Source organism: Nilaparvata lugens, chromosome 10, assembly GCF_014356525.2.
Source record: "Nilaparvata lugens isolate BPH chromosome 10, ASM1435652v1, whole genome shotgun sequence".
NCBI lineage: Eukaryota > Metazoa > Arthropoda > Insecta > Hemiptera > Delphacidae > Nilaparvata > Nilaparvata lugens.
In genome coordinates this window covers 4,722,412-4,747,903 of record NC_052513.1, presented here as the reverse complement: position 1 = coordinate 4,747,903, position 25,492 = coordinate 4,722,412, and the positions used below count along the sequence as shown (strand labels likewise).

The window sequence follows — 25,492 nt, the reverse complement described above, 5'->3', positions numbered from 1 at the left end:
ATACGGAACAATGAGGTAATATTTTTGGGAATTACAAACATAAGCCATTTACAAAGCTGAATAGTTGATAAAATAGTTTAAAGGTTATAAAGTAAAATGTTTGGTAATAGTTTTCATGGGAATATTGATTCAATAAAACTGTTTACTGTGTATTGTGGTGGATTCTACTACAGTGAATTCAGTGCAAATTTTTAATTATTATTCTCAAATTTATTTTACTCACATCCCTTTGTAACTGAAAAAGAGAAATAAAAAAATTCAATATTTTTCACAAATGTGGTTTCAGAGTTTAGCAAATTGAAAACAGAAAATGACTACAAAATTAATAGTCCTTCTATTGATAGTCACATTTGAACATTTTTAAAGACTTGTTCACTTCAAGATGCGTTTCATTCCTGAATCTAGACTTCTATCAAAGACAAATTGTCTCCATACAATTTTAATTAATTCGTTTTTTCGATACTGGATTGTATTTAAATGAGATTAAAATTGATATCTAATTTCAAATTTCAGCTTACAAAAAATGTATACACAAGATAAATTGAATATTGTTTCAAGATTTGTAAGAAAAATTATTTCAATTTTTAGAGAAATATCAAACAGGATAGTAGGTTTCCATAGAACGTAGAATGAACTACAAAAGAGATTATTACAAGATGTTTGAAGGATTTTATTCAGAATTTGTAAACATATATTCAGAAAACAAGAGAGATTACAAATTCTGAATCATTCCTGCCAAATTCTATAGAGATACATGGTCAATTTTAATTAATTTTATTTAGACCAACCTGATTCTGTTCACTCGCAGCATCCGCCGACGCTTGCAGTGTTGCCAATTCTTCTAAAACTTCTTCTAGTCGAGTTTTCTCACTATTTTCCAGGTCCAAGTTTCGAACATTCACCAATTGCTTGTCCACATCGGCTTTCTACGTTGAAAATACGGAAAATTATAGATTATAAAAATAATTCTAATAAAATATAATAAGGAGAAACGAATTATATTAATGAAAAATAATAGAAAATGAAATAATATTAATGAAAAAGGAACGAGTCCAAGTCAGGTGTTTAGAAAGCTTACCTAATGCCACTTTTACATGATCCTAGTGTTTAGTCTAGTCAACTAGCACCATGTAAACGAAGAGTAGCTAGCAGTGGATAGCAAACATGTTGGTGAAATTTTTGACTAGAAGTGCATGTCATAAATTTCAAAAATACCCTAGAATGTCATGCATATTATAGATTAGATTACCCGGACCTTTAAACTCGCATTTATACAAGAAATATACGGAATATTTTTGAGTATCTTTTTAACAATTTACCCTGCATTTTGAAACTCTACCCTGCATTTCAACCCTTTACCACAACTGATTCAATTTCTGTACAAGCTATTTTCAAGCCGATTTTCTTCGGAGTTAAAATTGAATATTTTTATCATACATTTTTTCAAGTCAAGTGAATGTTTTTGTTGAAAGTTTCAAATTTATGTTTTCTGAGCATTCAGATTGAAATTGCTCGGAGCTGAAATTGAATACACCTTTCAAGTGAACTGGATGATTTTGTTGAAAGTTTCAGAATTATGTGTTTTGAGCACTCAAAATAAAATTTATAAGTACTACAAAGGAGTTAGCGTAAGTTAATTTGAAGAAACTAAAATGAATAAATTGATTCACCAAAATGACTGCTTAAACTTCAGAAGAGAAATCGTTTCTACAAGGTCATAAACATTTTTGTAGAAGCTGCTTTTTGTATAATGGTGACGTTTCTTTAGCAGCATGCTACTCTTACCCTTGTACCCCGCTAAACCCTCAGCCCTGCAGCACCCAAAAACTATAATTTTTTCACATAATGAAAGAAGGAAAATTATTGCGCGATCTATACAAAAAGTCTAGAAACACACAGAATGAGATGAGTCAGCCTTCAAAGAAAAAAATACAAGATAAATGTAAAAGGTTTTTGAAGAATCAATGACAATACATGGGGCTTGGGGCATGGGGCTAAAGTTTTCTGTTGCATTTTGCTCGGTTCATACTCATGAAAACGGAGTTTTTTCCCAGTAATTGTTGTATACATGGTTTAGTTGCGTCGTATTGTCAAAAACCCTGAGTATTTCTCTGATATCAGAGCTGTACAATAACATTACATAAAGGCTCAACTCACACTTATGGGACTCAGGTCGAGAAGAGACTCGCGTGACGTCACGGAGACTAGAATCGACTGGTCTGAGTGTCACCATTTGGAAACACATGCTCTCGACTAGAGTCGAGTCTCTTTTCGAACTGAGTCGCGTAAGTGTGAGTTGAGCATATCTATTATAGCTATGTTTCCTCCCAAAAAAGCAAATCTTTAAAAAAAAATGAAGTCAAATTTCTAGGAAATTCATTAACTTTGTTATAGTTCAGACACTGTGTTACTTGTAAATATTTGAAAAAAAACACTTACTTTTGTTGGAGTATTGAGGAATGCATTTCACTCCTGAAGAGGAGCTTCATCAGCCTGACACAAGGGGCGCTTGCTTTTATGGATTGGACTGTGTGGCCGAAATGTGTACATAATGGCCACAGTCCAACCTATAAAAGCAAACGCCCCTGGTCTCAGGCTGATGAAGCTCCTCTTCAGGAGTGAAATGCATTCCTCAATACTCCAACAAAAGTAAGTGTTTTTCAAATATTTATAAGTTACACAGTGTCTGAACTAAAATAAAGTTATTATATAGTGTTTCGTCATGGAAAGCAACATAAAATTTATTAAATTGGATAAAACCATTAAACCTATTCATTGAATATAGATTTATGGCCAATTAGATTTAATGAGTGTCTAAAAAATGGGCCTTATTCTCCAAAAAAATTTAAGTATTATTGAAGATGACACATCTCATCCGGTTTGTAACAAGACAGTATCGACATCATACACGGCCAATACTCCTGCAAAATATTCGAGACTATATTATGTACATAAAAGTGTCACTTAGTTGTTTGACATCTACCTGAACTGCAAAAATATTATACAATAATATTGACCGTGTATGTAGCGTAACGTGTAGTAGTGCCCTACACCGTGGTCATGCAAGCGAGGTACTGGTAACTGATAACGAAGGCCTCTTACTATGGTCAAAATGAGATTGTTAGCCGCCCTGGCAAATTTTGTCATTTTGTCAGAGCCCCGCAAGGCTTTGTCCACTCCGGCTTTCTGCAAAACAAATCTCACCATTTCAACCTAAATCGATACCTTTATAGCAGGAGATTTTGCTAAGAAGAAAATATTACTGAAATGGGATGAAGGGTTTAGGTTAAGTTACTCAACGTTAAAATTTAAAATGTCACCTAGTTAATCGATGATGGAACAGTTACAATGAAAGTCCGTAATACATTAGAACTGCAATTTGTGACGACTAAAATATGGTACTATAAATAATTTAATTACAATAATTATTAGCTATTGTGGGAGAATAGAATTGGGATGACATTTTAAGTTTCAATTTACTGTCAATGTGTGTGTACAACAGTTACATTGTAAGGCTTGGTATGGTTGAAAACTTTACATAATATTAATGTTTTTTTTGACAGAGCACTAGATTACGTTTACTAAACTTTGATAATACATATTATAATTGTACATGTTCAAAATGAAAAATATATTATTTGAGCCACTAACATTCTAGAATTGCACCTTGTTTAATATTGAAGATAATAAACATTAATCTTGACTCAGTTCAATTATAAATAATATTATGTAAAATGAATAGTAATTCTTATTAGAGATGGAGACTTGACTCAGAATATTATTCAAATGAGTTAGGTGATGATTGGTTAGAATAGAAATGAGTGGTTTGAAAAAAGGGGAAAGAAATTTGAGAAACTATGAATTGGCAATTAGTTCAACAGTGATAATGACACAGTTAGATATTGAAAAGTCGTGACTCCGGTTGCAATGATGTCAATGAATATGGTAGGAAATTGGAGTCTTGATTATTTATTGAGAAAAGATTTGGTTGGATCGACAACCACTTCCAATCATACGAAATGAACACGTAGAATTTAAAAAAAAGATGATATGATATTAGTTTACTGTAGTTAATAGGTGAAGTTTTCTGTGTCCAGAAAAGAGAAGAATTATTACTTATTTTTCCAAGTGAAATAAATATGTACATATTTTTTAAAAGTGTTTGATTCGAAGTTGAAATGATGGATACAGCCAACCCTTCTAGTTACAGGTGATCTACAAGATTAGTTCCAAACTCTTAATAGACATTTCAATTGATACTGTTCAGAGAGTAAAATTAACTTCTATTCCAAAACATGGTAATACAAGGGATGCAGCTCCTATTAAAAAAACGTCAAATGATTTGATTTTATAAAAAAAAATTGAAATTATTTACCAATCGTCTTTCAGTTATGACAACTACGTCTCGACTAGGAATAATAAGAATAGAATACAAAATAATTTTATTTTGAATTGAAAATTTACAATCGAACAATTTTATAAGCATAGATTTCCAGTGTTTGCAGCTTCATTATTATTCTTCTATCATTACATTCAAATTATAACTCGAGCACAGTCTTCAAGTATAAGATTCTTCTATTTTTTGTTTGATCTCAATCTATGTAACCAATGAAAACAAATTTGATTATTAAAATAGAAAAAGTAAGAAATCAAGGGAGAATAATAATATGTTGGAGTACAAGAACTACAAAGATAACCTGAAGAACAAATTTTCAATAGAAATTGAGAAGAATTACCTGTCGAATCAACTGAATATGTTCTTCTCGTAGTTTCGTGTACACCTCTTTCAGTTTTTGGAATTTTTCTTCTATAGTCTTAGCTCTCTCTGAAAAATAGTATGAAAGGCTACTTTAATAATAAATAAATGCATTATATCCTAAACATATAGCTTTCAAGAATAAAGAGATTCAAGTTTCTTCGTATTTCAATAAATCAGAAGATTAAAATCATTGGATGAAATACAAAAATTATGTACTTTATTAATTCAAACGACGTACTATGTATATTCTATTTAGTTAATTTCTTTTAAATTAAATTAGCATTGGAAAATACTAATAGAACAGACGAAAGAAGGAAGAATGAAGGACAAGGAAGAAAGTAGAAAGAATAAAATAATTAACAATTTTAGCAAAACTTGTAATTCAAGAGTATAACAGTGAATCAGATACTCTGATTTGAGACATTCTAACTCAACTATAAGAGTTTTGGAGACTTCTATAATACCCCATTCTACTAGCAGGGGATAATCCAGGATAGTGGAACTTTAGTGGTACAGAGGAGGGGAGTAAGGATTAAACTGTTTCGTGAACATTCTGGTTTTAAAAATCTATTCATGAAAAGATGATGCAGACACAAATAATAATAGCAGACTGGTCGTGTCTTGAAAACTAGTGATAATATATAAGAAAACCTATCAAGTTGAATAAATTAAAATTAATAATAATATAAACTGACATAAATTAATAAAGCGAATATCTGTAATGTAACTTTGACTTCAATGAAAATAATAAATTAAATCTTTTATGAATAACAAACTTGAAGATTCCACAGTCTCAACATGGTAATAATTTATTAAGGCATATCACTATAATAAACTGTTATAAAAACTCTATAAGGATCATTTAATAAACTTATAATAACTCTAACAAGGATCAATAACAGAGTTTATTAGCTGACTTTCAGCCTCGGCACAGCGGGAAGCACCCTCAGTCTGAGCAAGCAAATCTTCTTTTGCCAGCCTTTCTTGAGCAAGTTCACTATCCTACAACAAATTACAACGATTTTTAGTTTTCATAAATAGATCACTTTCAAAGAAAAAAAATATTAAATTTATCTGGAGTTAATTGTAAAACGGTAACATCTGAAAAAATGATTAGGGCTCATCACTAGATAAACATAGAAAGGTGTGTATCGTTTTTGTAATAAAATAATCAATTTGAAAATCATATCTGCATTGATTTATTAGCTTCATCTGCAAAAATGGAGCCATATAGTATGGTACTCGATGTAGAGCGATCTTGATATAATCGCAAGCTAAACTCCACTGACTGTTAGTTATGTCCTTTCAAAAATAATTTCTCGATGGTTAGAAGCCCACTGAAAACTGTAGGGACCGCATGCACCACCTCGGTTATCGATTTGAACTGAGATCAGCTGTACGCTTAAACATGGAATGTAACACATTAAGGTGCATTTTCGTTTGTGCGTAAATTTCCGCAGTCGACGGTGACAAGCATTGTTGATATTCATATTGTCCAAATTTCAAGTGTGCTAAAATAGCTGATCAAATAACTTTTCATTATTATTTGTCTTTTTATTCAAGAATCAAACATTTCAAATACATGTAATATCAACATATTGCCATTTTAAAAGTATAAAAAACTATAAGCTCAACCTGCCTCATTAAAACATAATTTTTAGGTTATTTAGACAAATTTGAAATCCACCCAATCTGTGATTCTCTCCCTGTCGTGGTCGACGACGGCATTTACGCACAAACGAAAACCCAGCTTTATTATAATTTATTATCATATCTTCATGTAAACCTGGATTAACGTCAAGCTCAGATGGTGCATATGGACCTAAGTCTATTAATATCAACATTAATGTGTGGACTGCTAAAGCCCATGGCTCATATGAACAGCAGAAAATAAGTTGACTTATGAAAATAGATTTCTTTAAAATTCGAATGAATATTATGAAAAAGCAATCGCTTTAACAATACAATTAAATGAGAACAAAATTTCCTTTATTTTTTACAGGTATGATGAATCCATTGAAGAGGTACTTACCTTCCTAGCTAGTTGCAATTCTAAATTTCCTATTCTTTCCGAGAGTCGCGAAATGGTTTCTTGGTGTTCTAACGATATATGCTCTATTTCGGATCGTTGTCTACTAATTTCATGTTGAAGGTGCTCTATTAAATTATCTCTGTGAACAAAGACATTGACACAATAGTCATAAATATTTTATACGAATAAAATTGACTTTGCACCAAATAATAATAACTTCAAGTGTCAATATTATAATATATAATATGATATCTTGAATATAATGATAGCACTAAAAATAAGTAGTACACTTTCAAAAGCAAACATATATGATTTCCTTTAGTTCATTATGTACAATTATATATATATATAATATATATATATGACTGATTATCATATATTTATAAAGAATCACTAGTCATCTCTACGCTATAATAAATGGCGAAATACAGATTTGAACTATATACTATTCTTGATTTTTTTCAACTAAACCAGTACTTTACAAAAAACAATTTTTCTTGCAGTAAAATAATAATATTTCACAATGAATTAATCCTTGAACTCTTCAATGAACATCTATGATTTTATTCTGAAGTATTTTATTTTGAAGTTTTTTTGAAATTATACACAAGTATACTATAGAAATTTTACAAATTTCTTCAAAAATTCATAATAAGTAATTTAATTATTTATGATTCAACATTCCATTTTTATATTATTTGTCTGAGAAAATAAAATTTAATGTGGTTAATACATGCTCAATCAATCAATCAACAAAGATAATCACAGCAAATTAATGGATCATCCCATTCAGATAATTATGTAAAAACAAGGCTCCAATAAAGAACTCCATACTCAGACGTAGATGAGTTTGTGAATAGATTATTGAAATGTTTGCTCTCTATTGTTTGTTTGCTCTATCCAATGGATGGATAAATAAATGTTCACCTTTCAGCCAACATATCAGGTGATATGCTGTGCGGCGTGGGTGTTGTGCAGCCATTTTGGATGGCGCCGATGTCGACCAGGTCGGCGGTAGAGGGGGAGGGGGCCTCCTCCTCGGGGGGGAGGATCACCACAGGTGTCACATATGTGCCCAACTCCGCTTGCACCAGGAAATTCGGCGCATTCTGTTGCAAATAAAAAATATACATCAATTAGAATTTCGATTATCAGGAGAATATCAAGAAGATCATCTTAAAAGTAGATGATCTTGTTTCAAATTCAATATTTTGTACACAATGGTTGGAATTGGAGTACAGTGCTTGCTTATCACGTTTAGTTCCCTCTCCCTCTCTCTCTCTCTCTCTCTCTCATGACCCGGTCGTGTGTTAATGGGAGGATATTTCTTATATACTTCTTGGAGAATCGACAATTATTTTTGTTGAAACACCGCCGATTTATGAAGTTACATCACATTATTACATAAATGATGCATAACAATATAATCATCTATAGTTATTATATTACAAATTGCTTTTTCATATCATATTTATACAGTTCAATAATTAATTTCTTAGTCTATATTATGTAAATTCATCTATAAATTTTCTGTATTGTAAGCTATTGTATATAAGTGTATAACCCAGTATATATTGTAATCTACACAAATAAAGTACTCAATCAATCAATCTCTCTCTTTCTCTACCTAGCTCTGTCTATCTTTCGAGAAGAAGGAAGAGGAAACGGGCTTTTCTCCCCGCAAAGCAGACAGCTCCTGCTCCTACCCGCAGAGACGTTACAACCTTGTAACCATCTCAATGTAAGTTCATACCTCTATTTGTGTTTTCATGTATTTAAACAGCTTTTGTAATGTATCCCGGTCCTCTTTGTCTCAAATAAATCCTCTTAGTTACCCTGCATTTACTACACAATAATTGCTACACAACAACAAAACTTGGAGATCATCTAATATACAATATAATAGAAATTATTACAATTATTACTATTATTATTTCAATTATTATTATTATTGTCATTTGTTACGTGAAGCCACAAATCTGAACAGAGCTCAAGTGGCATGTAACATGTCATGAACATTTTTCTATGCATCTGTATCAACTCAAAGTGTAAAGGCACCACAACATTCCTCCATATTATAGGCACACGCTTCCACAAGTACATTGGTAATTGAAGACAAGAAAAGCCTATGACTACCACATAACCTTATACAATGAAATACTGGTAGCCTTTTACATTTTATTTCAAACAAGACTAGTTTCGGACGATTATCGCCGTTATCAAACATCAAAATCATCATTATTTGATAATGGCAAGAATCGTCCGAAACTAACGGTGTCTGAAATAAAATAAAAGAGGCTACTAATATTTCTTTGTAATTCATCTTTTAAGTTTCGGAAGATTCTCGCCATAATCAAGCGTCAGAATAATCGCTTGATAATGGAAAGAATCGTCTGAAACAAGACGTGTCTGAAATTGAATAAAAAGGCTACTATAGTCTGTGTAAACCTTAGTTTGCAGTATGGGGCTTTATGGTTGATGTTTAATGTTATTTAGATATACCAATAGGAATACACTGTTGCCGTTTTCATGCAGATTCTCTCAGCTCTTTTTTCGCTCTTTCTTACACACAATAAGTTCACAGGCTCTTTGGATTCTGTGAAATCTGGCAGCACTGTACTCCATAAGAGCAATGTTGCAATCCAAGGCTCTGATCACATTCAATGCGTACCTCTATATGTGCAAGTGCACGTAAGATCATGGTTAAGCCTAAAAACAAAATCTGAAAAGTGCCATTGAAACACGTTGTAACAGTGCATGTAGCTGCACACACTGAACGCAACCAGCAAGTGCACGCGTTCAGTGAGAGTGTTCCTATTGCTCTTTCCACATTTTGTTTCTCATCTGCACGCGTGGTCATGCTTAACCAAGCCACCAAGCGTGCACTTGCACATATTCGCATACAATGTGATCACACACTGAGGTTTGCACAGTCTATAGTAGTTATATTTAATTTATCTTCCTAGTAGCCCTAACAAAATACTTATCTATTTATATAAAAGCGAAATGGCACTCAATCACTGACTGGCTTACTCACTCGCAGAACTAAAAATCTACCTGATCAAAAAAGTTCAAATTTGGTAGGTATGTTCAGTTGGCCCTTTAGAGGCGTTTTCTCAGTTCTTTCATCAAGTAATAGACAGAAAATGTTCAAATTTGGTACAGAGGTTTAGCTAGGGTCTAAAAATTTTGTAATGAGGTGACTTTAATATTTCATCAAAGATACGCCCAAAATCAGCGGTTATCCAACGTTTTTCTCAACTTTTCGGCGTTCTCTCACCTTATTCAATAATTGATGGAAATATATTTAAAAAAAATCAGTTGTCAAATTACGCTCAAGTCAGACGAGCTGCGAAGCATGCTCAAATGAAAAATGCAGGCGAGCGAAGCGAGCCCGCTGATTAATTTTTGGACGATCCAGTCGGGGGTCCAGGGGGCGGAGCCCCGTGTCTAGACGGATATGGCGAGCGAAGCGAGCCTGACGCCTTGTTAGTTTATAATTTTAAATCAATTATTTCAATTTTAAATTACCTCAGGCAGTGTAGGTATCTGAATGAGACTCTTGAAGTACTGCAGGGTGGAAGCGTTGTAGTAGAACTGTCGCAACTCGACAAACTGCTTGAGGAAGCGCGTGCGGTGACCCTGCAGGATGTCAGGTGGCACAGAGGCGTGCAGCTTGAACAGACTCTTGACGCAGTAGTCGTAGAGCTGCGACGAGTCCTGGATGATGGGGATGAGTGGCGCCAGGATGCACTGACCGCATGACGTCATCGAATTCGACCGCGACATGTCCAACGAGCCGAAAACTGCCAACATCAGAGCACATTTCGCTTAAAAGGTTGTGGAGACTCAAAATTGGTTGTGTATATGGTATGGTTGTGGTATGTATATATGGTATGCTGTGTTATTGTATCGTTATTGTATCACACATTGGTCAGATATCACACATTTATATTGAATGATTATATAATCAGACAGAATTTATGGAATGGGCAAATCAGAATATAGAATGGTCAGATAGTCTAGATGAAATATTTAGTCCCAAGATCTACGTGACAAAATGAGAGCAGAAATTTGTGTTAAATGTGTGTGTAAACTGAAATCATATTGTTAGATAATCATGTAGCCTAATAGACTGATCAGAATGTATAAGTCAGGTACTCATAGATAAAATGAAATTGGATCGAATAAAATAAAATAGAATAGAATACAGCAAAATACAATAGAATACAATACAGAAAATAGAATAGAATAAAAAATAATAGATATATGGATAGAATGGATTATACAGATCAGAAAATAAAATAGTCAGATAGTTTAGATTGAATATTTTGTCCCAAAAACTAGACGACAAATAACCAGAAAGATAGGAAAATATGATTGGAGATAAGGCAATTGGAGTTAGTTTGATAGGCTTAAATATTGTCGGATAGAGAATAGAATAATCAGATAATATAAATAAAATATTTTTTTCTCGTAAATTAGGAAGATAAGGGAATGCTAAAGATTGAAAATATAGGATAATGGAAACATGGCAATCAGAGTAAGTCAAACAGGCTCGAATACTGTCGGATAGAATATAAAATAGACAAATAATGTAGATGGAATATTTTGTCTCAAAAACAAGGCGACAAAATACTGTGTAGCGCAATTTTTATGTAAGTAATGACATTGAATAAAATTTGATTTGACTTGAGATAACCAGGAAAATGAGAGGATAAGAAAGGGATTGAGGCAATTAGTTAGTAAGATAGGCTCAAATACTGTTTAATAGAATATAAAATAGTAAATGATAATCAATCAATTCCTTCGTGTTGTCATTTATAAGCACTAGTTTTATTTATTTATTTATTTATTTTCCAACGGTACACACCAATTACAACAATCAAAAAGCACAAAAAAGAAGCATATAAAATAAGAATAATAATAATAATACCAATAAGCATAATTATAACCTAATAATAAGCATAATAACAAGCATAACAATAACAAGCTAAGTTAAAGAGGATTGGCTAGTGCCCCCTAAGTATACATATTACATAATGAAGCAAAATTTTAAAGCAAAGCAATGAAGGTAAAGCATTCAAAGTAGCCTATAGCCAAATAAAAGAGAAAAATAAATTAGGCAAACCTCAGCATTAGATCACTAACAAGTAATCACAAAGGGTATAACAAAATACATGCATAAAAAAACAAAAGGAGAAAGGATGATAAGACGAAAGATATATAAATATCAGCTAACAACAAAGAAGGAGCTAGAGTCCCCACCGCATGGCTGCCCTCCTGAAAGCTACCACGGACACATCAAAGAAATCAATTCCTGCCGCAGCAGCCTCACAACCAGATCGCAGCACCCTTGACAAACCACTATTGTATGCGTAAGCTGTTGTATGAAGACGTCGTCTGAAGATCGTCCTGGAGCGGGTCCCTCTTGGAGCACAGATATCAATGCCAGCCAACAATTCCGGGCAGTCCAATGCTCCATTCACCAATTTGTAAAGAAGCATCAAGTCGAAGAGTCTCCTCCTAGAAGCCAAAGGTAAAAGGCCAAAATATCTCTCAATTTCCTCCACAGGCACATCAAAGTATGCAAACCCCATCCTGCAGCCAAGCATTCTCACAAAACGTCTCTGGACCTTCTGTAGCATATCAATCTGGTATTGGTGGTATGGGGACCATATGACAGAAGCATACTCCATAACAGGAAGGACCAGTGCCCTGAACAGAACCAGGAGACTATGAGGAGATCTGAAATCTCTAGAGGACCTGAAAATGAATCCAAGCAGTGACCTAGCCTTGGCTGTTATCCCACACACATGCTCCAAAGGACTAAGGGAGGGACTCATGGTAACCCCAAGGTCATTGAATTTGAACACTCTTATCAGAGGAGCACCCTGCAGGACATATTGAATATCAAGGATATTGGACCCACGTCTGAAAGACATCATCACACACTTAGCAGTGTTCAGTGCCATGCCATTATCCAAACACCATTTATCAATGTTCAAGAGTGAAGACTGCAGTGCATTGCGCCCTGTACCATGCGACACCACATCAAAAAGTTTCACATCATCAGCATACATTAAGAAATTGGAAGAGATGACACTACCAATATCATTCATAAATAAGTTGAAAAGGAGGGGACCCAGATGAGACCCCTGTGGAACCCCAGATAAGGCCCTGAATGGTGATGACTCATGACCCTCATACCTAACAATAAGAGTTCTATCCCTCAGGTAGCTATCCAACCACATTAGCAATGATCCATGGACTCCATAAACCTTCAACTTGGCAATCATAAGAGTGTGATTAACTCTATCAAAGGCCTTTGAGAGATCCAAGTACAAGCAATCCACCTGACAAGCATTCACAAAAGCTCCCATCACAAAATCCTTTTTCGATTACATCAATCGTTTAGGAATTCATCATTATGAAAAACTCTAATTAATTATTTAAACAAGATTAACCAAATTTTATGCCATCGCTGTAACCCAACATGCACAATTATTTCCCAGGCATGTGTCCATGAGAGGAGCCTCAAATTCATCCATTTCGAGTGTCATAATTATAATGATTTTTTTGTTTTTGGAGAGTGGAGAATTTCAATTTCAATTATTGAAAAATAACAAGAATGAATGTTCAAGTTCTTACTTGCATTCTGTAGTACAAGAATTTCATCCATATAGTCGAACATCTCGACGGACATTTGGAAATAGTTGTTGATGTCATTCTCGCCTATACTATCCAACTCTTCTTTGGTAACCACCAAGTTCCCTGGAAACCGGGGGTTTCTTCTGTGGAACGCCAACTTCTCCAATAGAAGCTTGCAATACAACTGGATCAGTTTTCCGTATCCTTCTTTTAAATGACCCTGAAACGATACAAAATCAACTCAAATAAACTATCCTATTAACAAAACTATACTATTATAAATTAATCTTTCTTCAGGAACAATCTTCTTCAAGCTACACTAAATACTTGATTAACTATACCAATTATTTCAATTAAACATTACATTCACAATCATGATTGAAGAACTATTTTATCTTAGTTACTGAGAATTACGCAGAATCACCATCTTCTTCAAGCTTCATCTATGAGATATTTTCTTATAGTTCTAGCCAATACATAATCTATAAACTTGAATGTATACAGAAAGTAGCATTGGGTGCCGTTTTTTCTATAGGGCTACTTTTGAATAGAAATAGTTTAGTCACAATTTTAAAAAAGGGTACTTAGATTTCATTTTTTTTAGATTGTACATTTTTATTTATAGCATTGGGTGATACGGTGAGGCACAACATCCGAAAGGATCTCTCTACCAATAAAATCCATATAATAGTTATTTGTATATCTAGAGTGAAAAGTGCTGTTTTTTCTCCCTGAGGGAAAAGTTTGGAGCCCGAGGCGAAGCCGATGGCAACAATTTTCCTGAGGGAGAAAAAACATTTTTCACTCGTGATATACACAACATTTTTCCTCCACCTACATTTTTATAAAAACTTCTAATAAAATAATTTTTAAAAACGTATGTGACCAAACAATGTGTTACAACATAATCTAAAAAGTAAACAGAAACAGCTGGCTTGTAATCACAGTTCTCCTCCGACAGCACTATCTGTCGGCTAAAGTTGTAACAACAATGACAGCCAAAACTACAGCTATTATGAAGTTCCCGTTTCAAATTTGATTAGTTAATAAGTAATATTCGTTGGCTGATATTTTGAATAACATGGAATAAAAGAAAAAATATATACATTTTTTTTAGTATAGTGATATGAAGTTTGTAATAATAATTTCAGCATACAAACATAAATTTTATATATTGATCAAATGTCTGGTTGAAGTATTGAATTTAGTTGGTTTAATGACTACTCTATATGCTTCCTCATCTGAGCTTAGACCTTCTGACCTATTCCAAATGTACGTTTTTAAAATAGAGATGCTTCCCATGTTTATTTAAATGGAGTCACTTTTACTCCCTAGGGAGTTTTTCTGTTTTTTAGTACCGAGAGCGAAAAAGTGACACTTTGGTATCATGTTTCAGGGAGTAAAGTAAGTACTTTTGACAGTAGGTGGAGGAAAAAAATGTTTTTATCTTCTATAATAGGGGATTTTGTGAAAAACAACTGTCCATAGAAAACAATACGTTGAGGAATTGTATTTTCAGATATGAATAATAAATACACATGTGAAGATGTAAACATCATTGCTACAAAAAACCGATGATTCAATTATTGACGAAAATAATTTTAGGAAAGATAACAATTTAACGTTTAATGACTCAAAGTAAATTTAGATTCATTATCATACCATGAAGTGTAAAAATAATAATTTTGATAGATGTAACTTAATTAATAGACAGTTGGATGATGTAGGGCATAATAATAAAAACTTGATACTAGACTACTACTATACTATGCATAAAAAAGTTATGATATAGTTTTTTGATACATCTGTAGCCTTCATTTGATGGAATTTTGAAAGATTTTTTCAACGTGTGACGCTATCGTTCAGATAAGAACAGAGAGAAAAACTGGTCAATCATAGATTACATTTGTATATTTTTCAAAACTGGACGATAATTAATTATGGACTAATAAATTATAATAAAAATCTTCCTCTTCGGAAATCCCGTACAAATCAATCTGCTTTTAGTACAGACAGAATGTGTTTGTAGAAAATGATGACACACTTCCTTATTGGGAGAAAGCTACAAGGCTCATATGGCACTGTCGTTTTTTAATTATAACAAAGCACTACAATACAGTTATCATGTTTCACTTTTTAATGGAGTTTCACTCTACAATTCGTTTTCAAAGAGACGTGACATCTGATTTGACAAGAAGTGGATGGTCGTCAAATAACGGTTTTATTGGTCTAGGCCTGCATGATTCACAATAACTAAAAAAAAGCCTTCTTCAAGTCAATTATGTATTATGTATTGAATAAACTTCATTACACTTACAATACGTACATTTGTAAATTTACACCAAGTTTTGTAAGTACACTGGGTTAAAACTGGGATATAAACTGCAAGTAGTTTACCTTGCAAATTTCTTTGCTCAGATGAGTTTCATGAACCCATTAGCACTAAAATATAGGGCTTTGTTCATAAGAAAAAATCAATAAGTATCAATAATAATAATTATTATTATTAAACGAAAATCCCAATTAAAAACCTGTTGTCAATATTTGCAGGAGCAGAAGTCTTCGAGGTGATTAATTGGGATTTTCGTTTAATAATAATTATTCATTAATTAGCATTTGAGCAAATGCAACTTCCAATTTATTTCCATTAATAAGTATCATTTGATAGATAAAAGAATAAGTTTGAAAATTACTGTATTCGAGTACAAATGAATGTCAACTTACAAGAATTAATTTTAATATTATCTTGTTCAGTACACTTTCTTCTAAGAAATTCAATAATCTAAACACATATAAGAATCATTAATAAATTAATAGAAAAAAGATAATTCATGAAAAATATGTTACCCATAATTTGCCGATATCGTCAATTTTGGGCCTAAACCTCTGTGAGTATGGTATGACTTGAGGATGGCCTTCTCTAAGTATTTTATGGAGAACGTGGCAGAACTTCCAGGCGACTATTTTGTTCTCCATCAACGGTAGCCGCAGAACACATTTCCAGAATGTTTCCGAACACTTCTCATGGAATGTTCCCAATATTGCACCTGAATTATCGAGTCAAGGAACATTCACACTCAATTCAATTCAATTTAATTCTCCATCAATGACCAGCTTGTGCTGGATAGATTTCGACAGTGGAAAATTAAAAACTCAAAAAACACAAAATTCCACACTAATTACACTTAATCAATCACACTGATTTGGTCAGAACAGTTACAGTATTCACAAATTTAGTCGCGATATAGATGAATTGATAATTTAGATTGATTAACGAGAGGTTTTTATAAAAGTAATTGCGATATGGACTTTATTGCAGTTTGAGACTGATTAAAAATAAAAACGTTTTCACATAGATGTGGTTGAGTAACTGTTATGAAGTTGAACATCCAGATTTAGTGTTCGAATAATTATATATTGTTCTAGATTAGAATATTAGATATCGCATGATTTGGGTTTCCCCATGAATATCAGGAACTTTCCTTCTATTCAGACCATAACTGGACAGGAGTATAGAGTCATAGAGAAACGATAGCATAAGTAGATATCCCATGGTATAGGGCGTTTATGTCGCGACTTTTACTGTTATCCCAAGCCGATAGTTCACTTAGTTCTCTCCTATGCAGCTGTGTGACGCTGGTAGTCTCTCAAATTGTGCCGTTTATACACTCTCAACCCAACAAAACAGCAAACATTTACAATAATCGACAGTAATCGGCTTGAGATAACAGTAAAAGTTGCGACATAAATTCCCTATACCATGGGATATCTACTTACGCTATTGTTTCTCTATGATAGAGTGTAGTTAAATCAACCTAGAAACTTCTTTAGACTTCATTAATATGAGTTAGGTTATTATTTAATAACACAAAATCACATTGAATCAACTTTATACTGAAAAAATTGGTGTAAGGAATACACAAAACAGGCGGTTGGAACCAAGTTTGTGCTACTTATTCTTTAAATCATGTTCAATTAATGAGAATATGCAAAAATGTAAAATATTGAAAAATCTTCCACATTTAAAATTTTGTAAATTCCAAATTAACTATTCTTTAGCTTTGGGACTTTTATTGGTCGAAAATTAAATAGGAACAATTCTTCAAATCAAAAACCATCATGAGCATAATCTACTACAAAAGTTATTTATTTATTTTTTAGTGGCATCCTGACACATATTCATGTATAGTGGAAGCCACATTTTCTTCAAATAATCAAGCAAATATTAAATATAGCATAATTAAGCATATTAATTATGTTTAAATATTAGATATTGGGATTATTTAAGCAAACAATCAACCAATTTTATTAATACTTTGTAAATAATATTGTAGCTTATATGCTTTTTGTAATCATGTCTATATTTTGAATTAACTCCTCTGGTCGTGTTGTACCCTCGACAGAGAAATTATTATTATTAATATTTATTCATAGACAATGGATACAATCCAGGTATAAACAACGGGCATTCGCCCAAGACTGCTTAAAACTGTTATAAAAACTGTTATATGAGTAGTAGGCCTATAGTTTCATCTACAATTTAATGTGTGTAAGTGGGTTTCGAGCAGTGAGTATAGAATGTAACACATTATCTATACATTGCATTCTATACTCACTGGTTTCCAGCCACCAACCAGTGAGGAATGTGAGAATATAATGTAAATTCTATCCTCACTGCCATCAACTTACAGATAGAACTGCCTACTCATCCATTCAGTGTAAAACGTGCATCCAAAATAACAAGATGGTAACTCAAGTTTACAACTAGTCCATGTCAAGTTGCAAAGTGTGAAATTCGAGGCGAATCACTTAGGCACGAAATAACCGTTACTAATCGGTTATCAGTTACAAGTGACTCACATGTTGAGTCGACCGGAACTACAATTAACACTAAATAGCGCTCAAGTTTTCTGTTTAAAGATGTGTTTCATTATGATGGAATGTTTTCCGGGTTCAGCTTTTGCAATTCAATACTCAACTACTACTATGAAGAAGATGATGTATCTTCAGAACTTACAGATTTCTTGAATGATGTAAATGGCAGAGGTGGATAAACTGTGAAAGTTTACTCTACAACAATACCATATATGGATAGGTTTTCCAATTACACAGCACTTAAAAAACGAGAGTGCTGTATTTGGAAAACTGACCGATATAAATGATGTCTAACATGCAATATTTCATAATGTAGGGCAGATTAGTTAATCGATAGCCAACGAAAGTGAGTTATGCAACTGACCCATGAGAGTTTTCGGCATTGTTTGATCTACAGTTAGGCCTATATCAATTAGTTTCATTAGTAGAATGCACATCAATGGCCGCAATATGCTTCAACCTAGAAGATAGGTGCCTATACTTTTGTAGTCTTCAGATAATATATATAAAAATAAGAACAGAGCTAGTCCCACAAAAAAGTTCATTAGTCCCTGGAGCCAATTATTATTCAATGAGTACAAATCTAATTTTCTTGAAATTATTATTTTGGAGTTGGATACACTTTTGAAATTTTACAGACAGAAAAACATTCTATTTCACAAATTGGACATGTTTATTTGACGATTTGCTATTTCACAATGTTAAATTGAAATTTTGAACTATTTTAATCTTGTTGAAACTCGAAATTTACTCCAAAATTAAAACATTAGAGGAATGAAAATTTGAGAGTAAGAAGGTTCCCCAATAAATGCATTAAGTAGAAGTTTCATTTTTATTTTATTATAATTTTTACAAGAAGCACTGAATGGGAGAGAAAAACTAAGGATACTCCTTGTACTATTTCTCTCCCAAATTTAGATAATAATTTAAAAGTCCGAAATGAGGTTATGATTCCACTTTTCTGAAATCTAGTTCTTTTTCACTCAAAAACAACTAAAACTAAGCATTTTGAATTTTGAAGGTTGAAAAATATTCATTGGAATATTGATATGTATTAAAGAAATATCTTCCCAATCTAGAAGTTCTATCAGTTATCAGTAAAAATTGAACTGAATGAAAATTGGTTATTTTTTTATTAAATCAAAAGAATTATGAATCAAAACAGAATAAAATAACTTCCATTGACTTCACATATTGACTTCTATCAAAGAGTAAAGGTACCCTTTAATTTATTATTTAATTATTCATTAATATAAAATTATAATAATATAAATAAATATTATTCAATTTATTAGTCTCTGCTTCTATTCACTACTTGCAATTGACAGCAAAGAGTTTTTAAATTTTGAAGTCTAATCAAATTCAATTTTCACTTATAAACTAAAATATAGACTTTCAATAGAAGGATACTGCGCACATGTTTCTCTTTAACCGGGTTCTCATGGCAGTTGATAGCTTTGCTGATACTCGAGGCCTGTAACAAACAAAAATGAAAATTGATTAATAAATTCAAACACATAGATTTTTAAAAATAAGAAGGCAATATTCAATCAAGCAATCAATCAATAATTTTATTCAATACAACACAATATACATGAAAAAATCGAAATACAAAAAATCACAATCAAAAATAAATTTCTAATAAATTACAAAAACGGGCTTCATGGTGGGGTGTGCTGAAAATATATAAAAGAAAATGGACTTGCAAACAGTAGTTAGAGCAGGAATCTTGACTCATACGTCGATATGGAAGAAAAAGTTACTGTAGGTCCAGGTTTTAGGAATATATTTTTACATTATTAGTTTAAAATTCGAAAAAGTGGAATGAAAAATTATTCAGGGATCATAAGGCATATTTCAAGGAGAAATATGCTTCGGAATATTACCTATAAATGAATAGACTTAAAACGTTGTCAAAAATCCACTTTAATTAAATAAAAACTAAAAATTAATATTTTACAGGAGCATGCTTTCGTGTGTGCTCACACATCATCAGCTGTAAGTTACAGCATGCTCCTGTAAAATATTAATTTTTATTTAATTAAAGTGGATTTTTGACAACGTTTCAAGTCTATTCAATTATAGAAAAGTTCCACAGCATCAACATTCACGTTACAAACTTAATTACCTAAAAAGTTTTGTTACAATATCAGGTTACAATGAAAGATACCTATTTTATGATGCAAGACTGCAAATAAATCAAACAGTTTGTCCATTATTAGAATACCTGTAACATTGTCATGTCAAATGTTGTTTGATATTCAAGGATTCAATCAACAAATCTCAAGGAATCTTCCTAACAATCCTCATCTACAAATGCTTTTATAACATGCTTGATACTATTTGTATTCCTATAGAATGCAGACATTTTTGCAAGACCGTCGTTTCGACACAAGCAACATAGCATACATGAACAATGTCGTGGAATACTAATGAAGTAGAATAAAAAACTGACTAACGTCGGATGAAAGTTGTATGGAATCCAAACCTATTAGAAGAACTGACTACTGGAACACAAGACGAGCTGCGAAACTATATAGGTAGGTACAGAGGTAGGTAGGTAGGTAGATCCAGCTATCTTCACTAGGTCGTTCTTCCAGTATCTATGCAATCAATTGTTTGAGAAACTAGTGCGGGAAAATATTACATCAGAATGGAGACTAGCATTAATCAAAACTGATCAAATGATATCATAGTCCATAATCACATGGGAGGACAAATAATTAATTATAATGATTCATTAAAAAGGAAATTATACACAAAATTGTTTTCATTATTCAATGATAGTCTATTTGGACATTCTTTATATACAGACAAATTTTATTTGTATCAATGGTAATTTTTAAATTCATAATAAGAATGGATAACCGAATAATAAGATTGGAATCCTTGTATTGTGGATATAAGTATTAAAAAAATGCACAAATATTGAATGGAAAAAGGGAAAATTCAGGTAAAATTTCTTTTGAATGAATGAAATGAATGAATTTATTTTGCCAAAAACAAAATACAAAAATAATAATTTACAAAAAATAAATATAAGTATATGTTACTTACTGCACTTAAACCAAGATAAATACATTTATTTAATTGGATATAATAACAAAATGATATCCTTTATATTATAAATAATAGTTATAAAATGAAGATTTAATTTATGTTCACATGCATAAGTACAGTAGGTGAGGCAAAACACCAACAAAAGGAAGATTCCTTGTGCGCCAGTGTGAGTCGTAAATCAGCTTAATCAGGGATGTAATATATAAACTTGAATTTAGCGTATGAAGTGTTCGATAATGTAATTTATAATATGAAATTGATTATTGTATAAAAGTCAACGATTGGAAAGAATTCAAGTTCAGCCATGCCTCTATGGCTCTTTTTCTGTGTTTATTATTTTGGAAATTATTAAGTGAAAATTCACTTTCTAATATATTTATGAATTTACTGCTATTGTAGTAAAGTTGCCTTCTACGAAGAGCTGAGTTGGTGTTATATATTTCATATTTTCTTATTGTATTAGGTCCAAGATTATAATTTATGTCATCGGCTAGAGGGAAATTATGCTCGTATTTGAAACTGTAATTTGTTATGCAACTAAGATATAACTGTCGTATAGTTTTAACATCAAATTCACTGAACAAAATCTTACTATCATAAGTTCTAGGTTTCTTTAAACCTTTATATTATCTTTTAATGATAATTTATATTATATTTTAAAGATGATATATTTTAAATTCATACAATCATCAGTATTGTCAAAATTCAAGACAGATTTTGCATCGAAATGGAAGAATGAATATGAAACATGGAAAAAGTTCATTAAAGTATTTACAGGGCTTCCTGTATAATTAAAATTTCAACAAAAATACATGTTTGGATACAGTACTAATTATTACAAAATTTCTTTTCTTCTTCATTATAAGGATACCAGCATTTACGGCAGTCAGAAATCCGTAGCTGAAGTATCAAATTTGAAAAAATTAGTAAACATTTAGTCAAAATTTCAAGTATTCAGAGGTTGAAAAAGACTTGCAAAAGATAAAAAATAGATTGGACGTTCTAAACTATATTATATTGCATGGATTAAAAGAACTATGAAAATGTTTAAAGAGAAGAGCTACCAAGGGCACCCTGGATTATTGTAATGAAACTTGATCAATTTGAACTAGAAGTACATACAATTTTATAGACCCTACAGCAAGTTATCTTTTTATAGTATTTTCCATAAAGTTTTTAAGTATCAATCTGGAATAAGAAACGATGCTAATGGTATGAAAGAATCGATTCACACACGCCCAGAACATTCCATGAATATTTCATGGCATTGTGAGAGAAAATATAACGTACAATAAAAGTGAGTCACCATAATGATCATTCAAGGCCACGTTTGCTTGCATGACACAAGGTTCCAGTTAATTTATATAGTTCTCAACATCGAATCAAGTTTTAATACTTTCAAAGAAAATTATTTTCAGATTAGGTGTCATCAAGTTTCTGTGTTCAGTATATTTTCAACAGGTGAAACTTTACCAGGAGAACTACTAGATGATTTTAATAAATGGCAGTATTTGATTAACTTTGATGTTGCTATCCTTGTCTATCATTCCACAAAATAGGTGGTACTATCCTTTTTTAGCTGCATAAAGATGTCAAATATGTTTTTGACAGTGTGGAAATATAATTAAGGCAGAGAACAGGCAACGCTGCTCTTCTATCTTTATCCACTGCCATTATAACGTGGACCTCTCTATAGTAATTTGCATTAATCCTGAACTTAAGGAGATAAGAATGCTACAACAAAAATGAGAGCAAATCCTCTCCACAAACTTTTCTCGCTTTAAAGATCGACGACCAAATTTAAGAGCGGTCATGTGTTGAATTTATTTCATGAAGCAAATTGTTTCTTTCCGGCGCTATTTCCAAAAATATCTTCCAAACATGATACACGTGTGGTGTGGTGTGGTGTGCCTGCCGGCTTATTGTGGCTGTTTGGTTTGTATACCCTTGACAGCGATAAATACATTTAAAAAGGGTAGAGCCACAAGAGACGAAGGGGACTTCCTTCATTTTGTATACAGTTCCCTATCCTATTCATCTGAGAGATTATCTCTGACGCTCTGGATAAGAGCACTTCACATTGACAATCCTTTTTTAAGGCGGAGATAGATAGTCTATCTCCAACAATGTGTACAAATATTGTTCAAGAACCTGGTAGGCGTGACAATGGGGAGATTATGATGCTGAAAGTACAATAAATTGTTCAACCTTAACGTGTACGGTGACAATGAACTTCAAATAATACGAAAGTAGCTCCCAAGTCTTTGAATCTACTGTGAAATTTTCTTCTCATATGAACTCAAGTGGACTAACTTTCAATGGAAAATAATTTCCTCTGAATTATCTTATAATTTTTTTTAATCATTATTCCCAATGGAAGGGTCTATTCATCATCAAATTTCATATTCGTTTAAAAGGTATGGCCCAGTTGCACAAAAGCCGGTTAAATTTTAACCGTGATTAATTTCACGAGAACCAATCAGAGAAGGCCTATTTGTTAAGACGGCTTCTCTGATCGGTTCTCGTGGAATTAATCACGATTAAGATTTAACCGGCACTAATGTGTCTCTGATTATAAATATTTCTTGACAATGCAGTAGAGATAAAAATCTGTTAAAATAAAACTCATAATATTTATTGGAAACCCAGTCTTGGGTTCGATTCCCATTTCACTTGATATTTTTCGTCTTTTTCATTGAACTCTGTATAAAGTATATCTTCCGTATATTCTGAATTTTGTATATCATCCGTAGTACAACTAACAAAGTTAATGAGACTGTGCAAAGGTTAAAACAAATTTTTTACTCGTGATATTTTTCAAAGTTTTTTGATTTGTATATCATCAAGCTATAAAAATGAAAAAAATTTCTTAGGAAAACATTTTTTTCTGATCATTACTTTTTGAGATATGAGAGCCTAAAGTTGAAAATTTTTGGGACAGTACATTTCAGATTTGGTAAGAGATAAATCCATGAGATTTAGAGGATAGATTCTTCATGGTATTGTTCAAGTAAAACAATAATTTTCTGAAAATATCAATTTTTAAGATTATTATTCATTTATTAAAATAACCAAAAATAACTTTTAGTTGAGTTATTTTTGGTAAATTGAATAACTTTTCCAAAAATTGATATTTTCAGGAAATTTTTGTTTACTAGATCAACAATACCATGAAGAATCATCCATCCTCTGAATCTCACGGATTTATATCGTACCGAATTGGAAATGTTATGTCCCAAAAATTCAAACTTCAGTCGCTCATATCTCAAAAAGTAATGATCGGAAAAAAATGTTATCCTCAGAAAACTTTTTCATTTTGATAGCTTGATGATATACAAATCGAAAAACTTAGAAAAATATCACGAGTGGAAAGTTTATTTGTAGCCTTTGCACAGCCTTAACATCGCCAAATATGATATCCAACGTTCGAAACGGACAGGCACCCTAAGAATAAGAATAATAATAAAATTGAATCAATGAAAGAATATGACACATGATTATGGCGAGAAACGTCTGCAACTAGTAGTGTCTATTATAAAAAAGGTACCTACTAATAGTTCTTTGTAATTTAATGAATATGACTGTGGAATAAAAACACACATATACCATCACATTCTACAGTTGTATTTGGTACCATGATTTTGTGACCACACAGGTAACATTTGATGATATATGTGTTTTATATTTCATTATGGACCGGTTCTACAACATTGACAGTGACTCAGGCGAATATGACTGTTATTACCCACACACAAAGCATTATAACTTGAGATCAAAATAAATTTTTCAAAAATAAAAAGCTAGGTGATATGAAGTTCAACTCCATTCATGATCGCTCCAACTTATTTCTGAATGGAACAGACCAGCTCCCAAATTGAACGTGCGTGCGTGTGTGAGTGCAGTAAGTGTGGTAGTACGTACTGGGTTCATAGACACACAGTTCACAGAGATTCACTTCAAACTGTCAGCATAGGTAGAATGGTAAGCATCGATATAGATTGCTGTCAGTTGAGAATGAGTCTCACCACTAACAAGGTTATCCTGCCACCCACGCATCCGCTCGGCTCACTGCTGACAATAAAACATCAACAAACACCCCACGTTTTTCACTGCTC

General features: G+C 32.4%; 1 protein-coding gene across 1 annotated transcript in view; it reads right to left on the bottom strand.

Moving 5' to 3' along the window:
* The window catches only part of LOC111046702 (huntingtin-interacting protein 1), a 71,775-nt gene that overhangs the window by 32,105 nt on the left and 14,178 nt on the right, over positions 1-25,492 (bottom strand). The window contains exons 2-11 of the mRNA XM_039436593.1: positions 19,728-19,791; positions 16,290-16,489; positions 13,443-13,662; positions 10,323-10,597; positions 7,719-7,900; positions 6,792-6,930; positions 5,677-5,761; positions 4,737-4,825; positions 3,103-3,186; positions 789-926 (exon numbers count right to left, since the gene is read on the bottom strand). Coding sequence (XP_039292527.1) covers positions 789-926; positions 3,103-3,186; positions 4,737-4,825; positions 5,677-5,761; positions 6,792-6,930; positions 7,719-7,900; positions 10,323-10,597; positions 13,443-13,662; positions 16,290-16,489; positions 19,728-19,791 — 1,476 coding nt within the window. The remainder of the gene's footprint in view (positions 1-788; positions 927-3,102; positions 3,187-4,736; positions 4,826-5,676; positions 5,762-6,791; positions 6,931-7,718; positions 7,901-10,322; positions 10,598-13,442; positions 13,663-16,289; positions 16,490-19,727; positions 19,792-25,492) is intronic.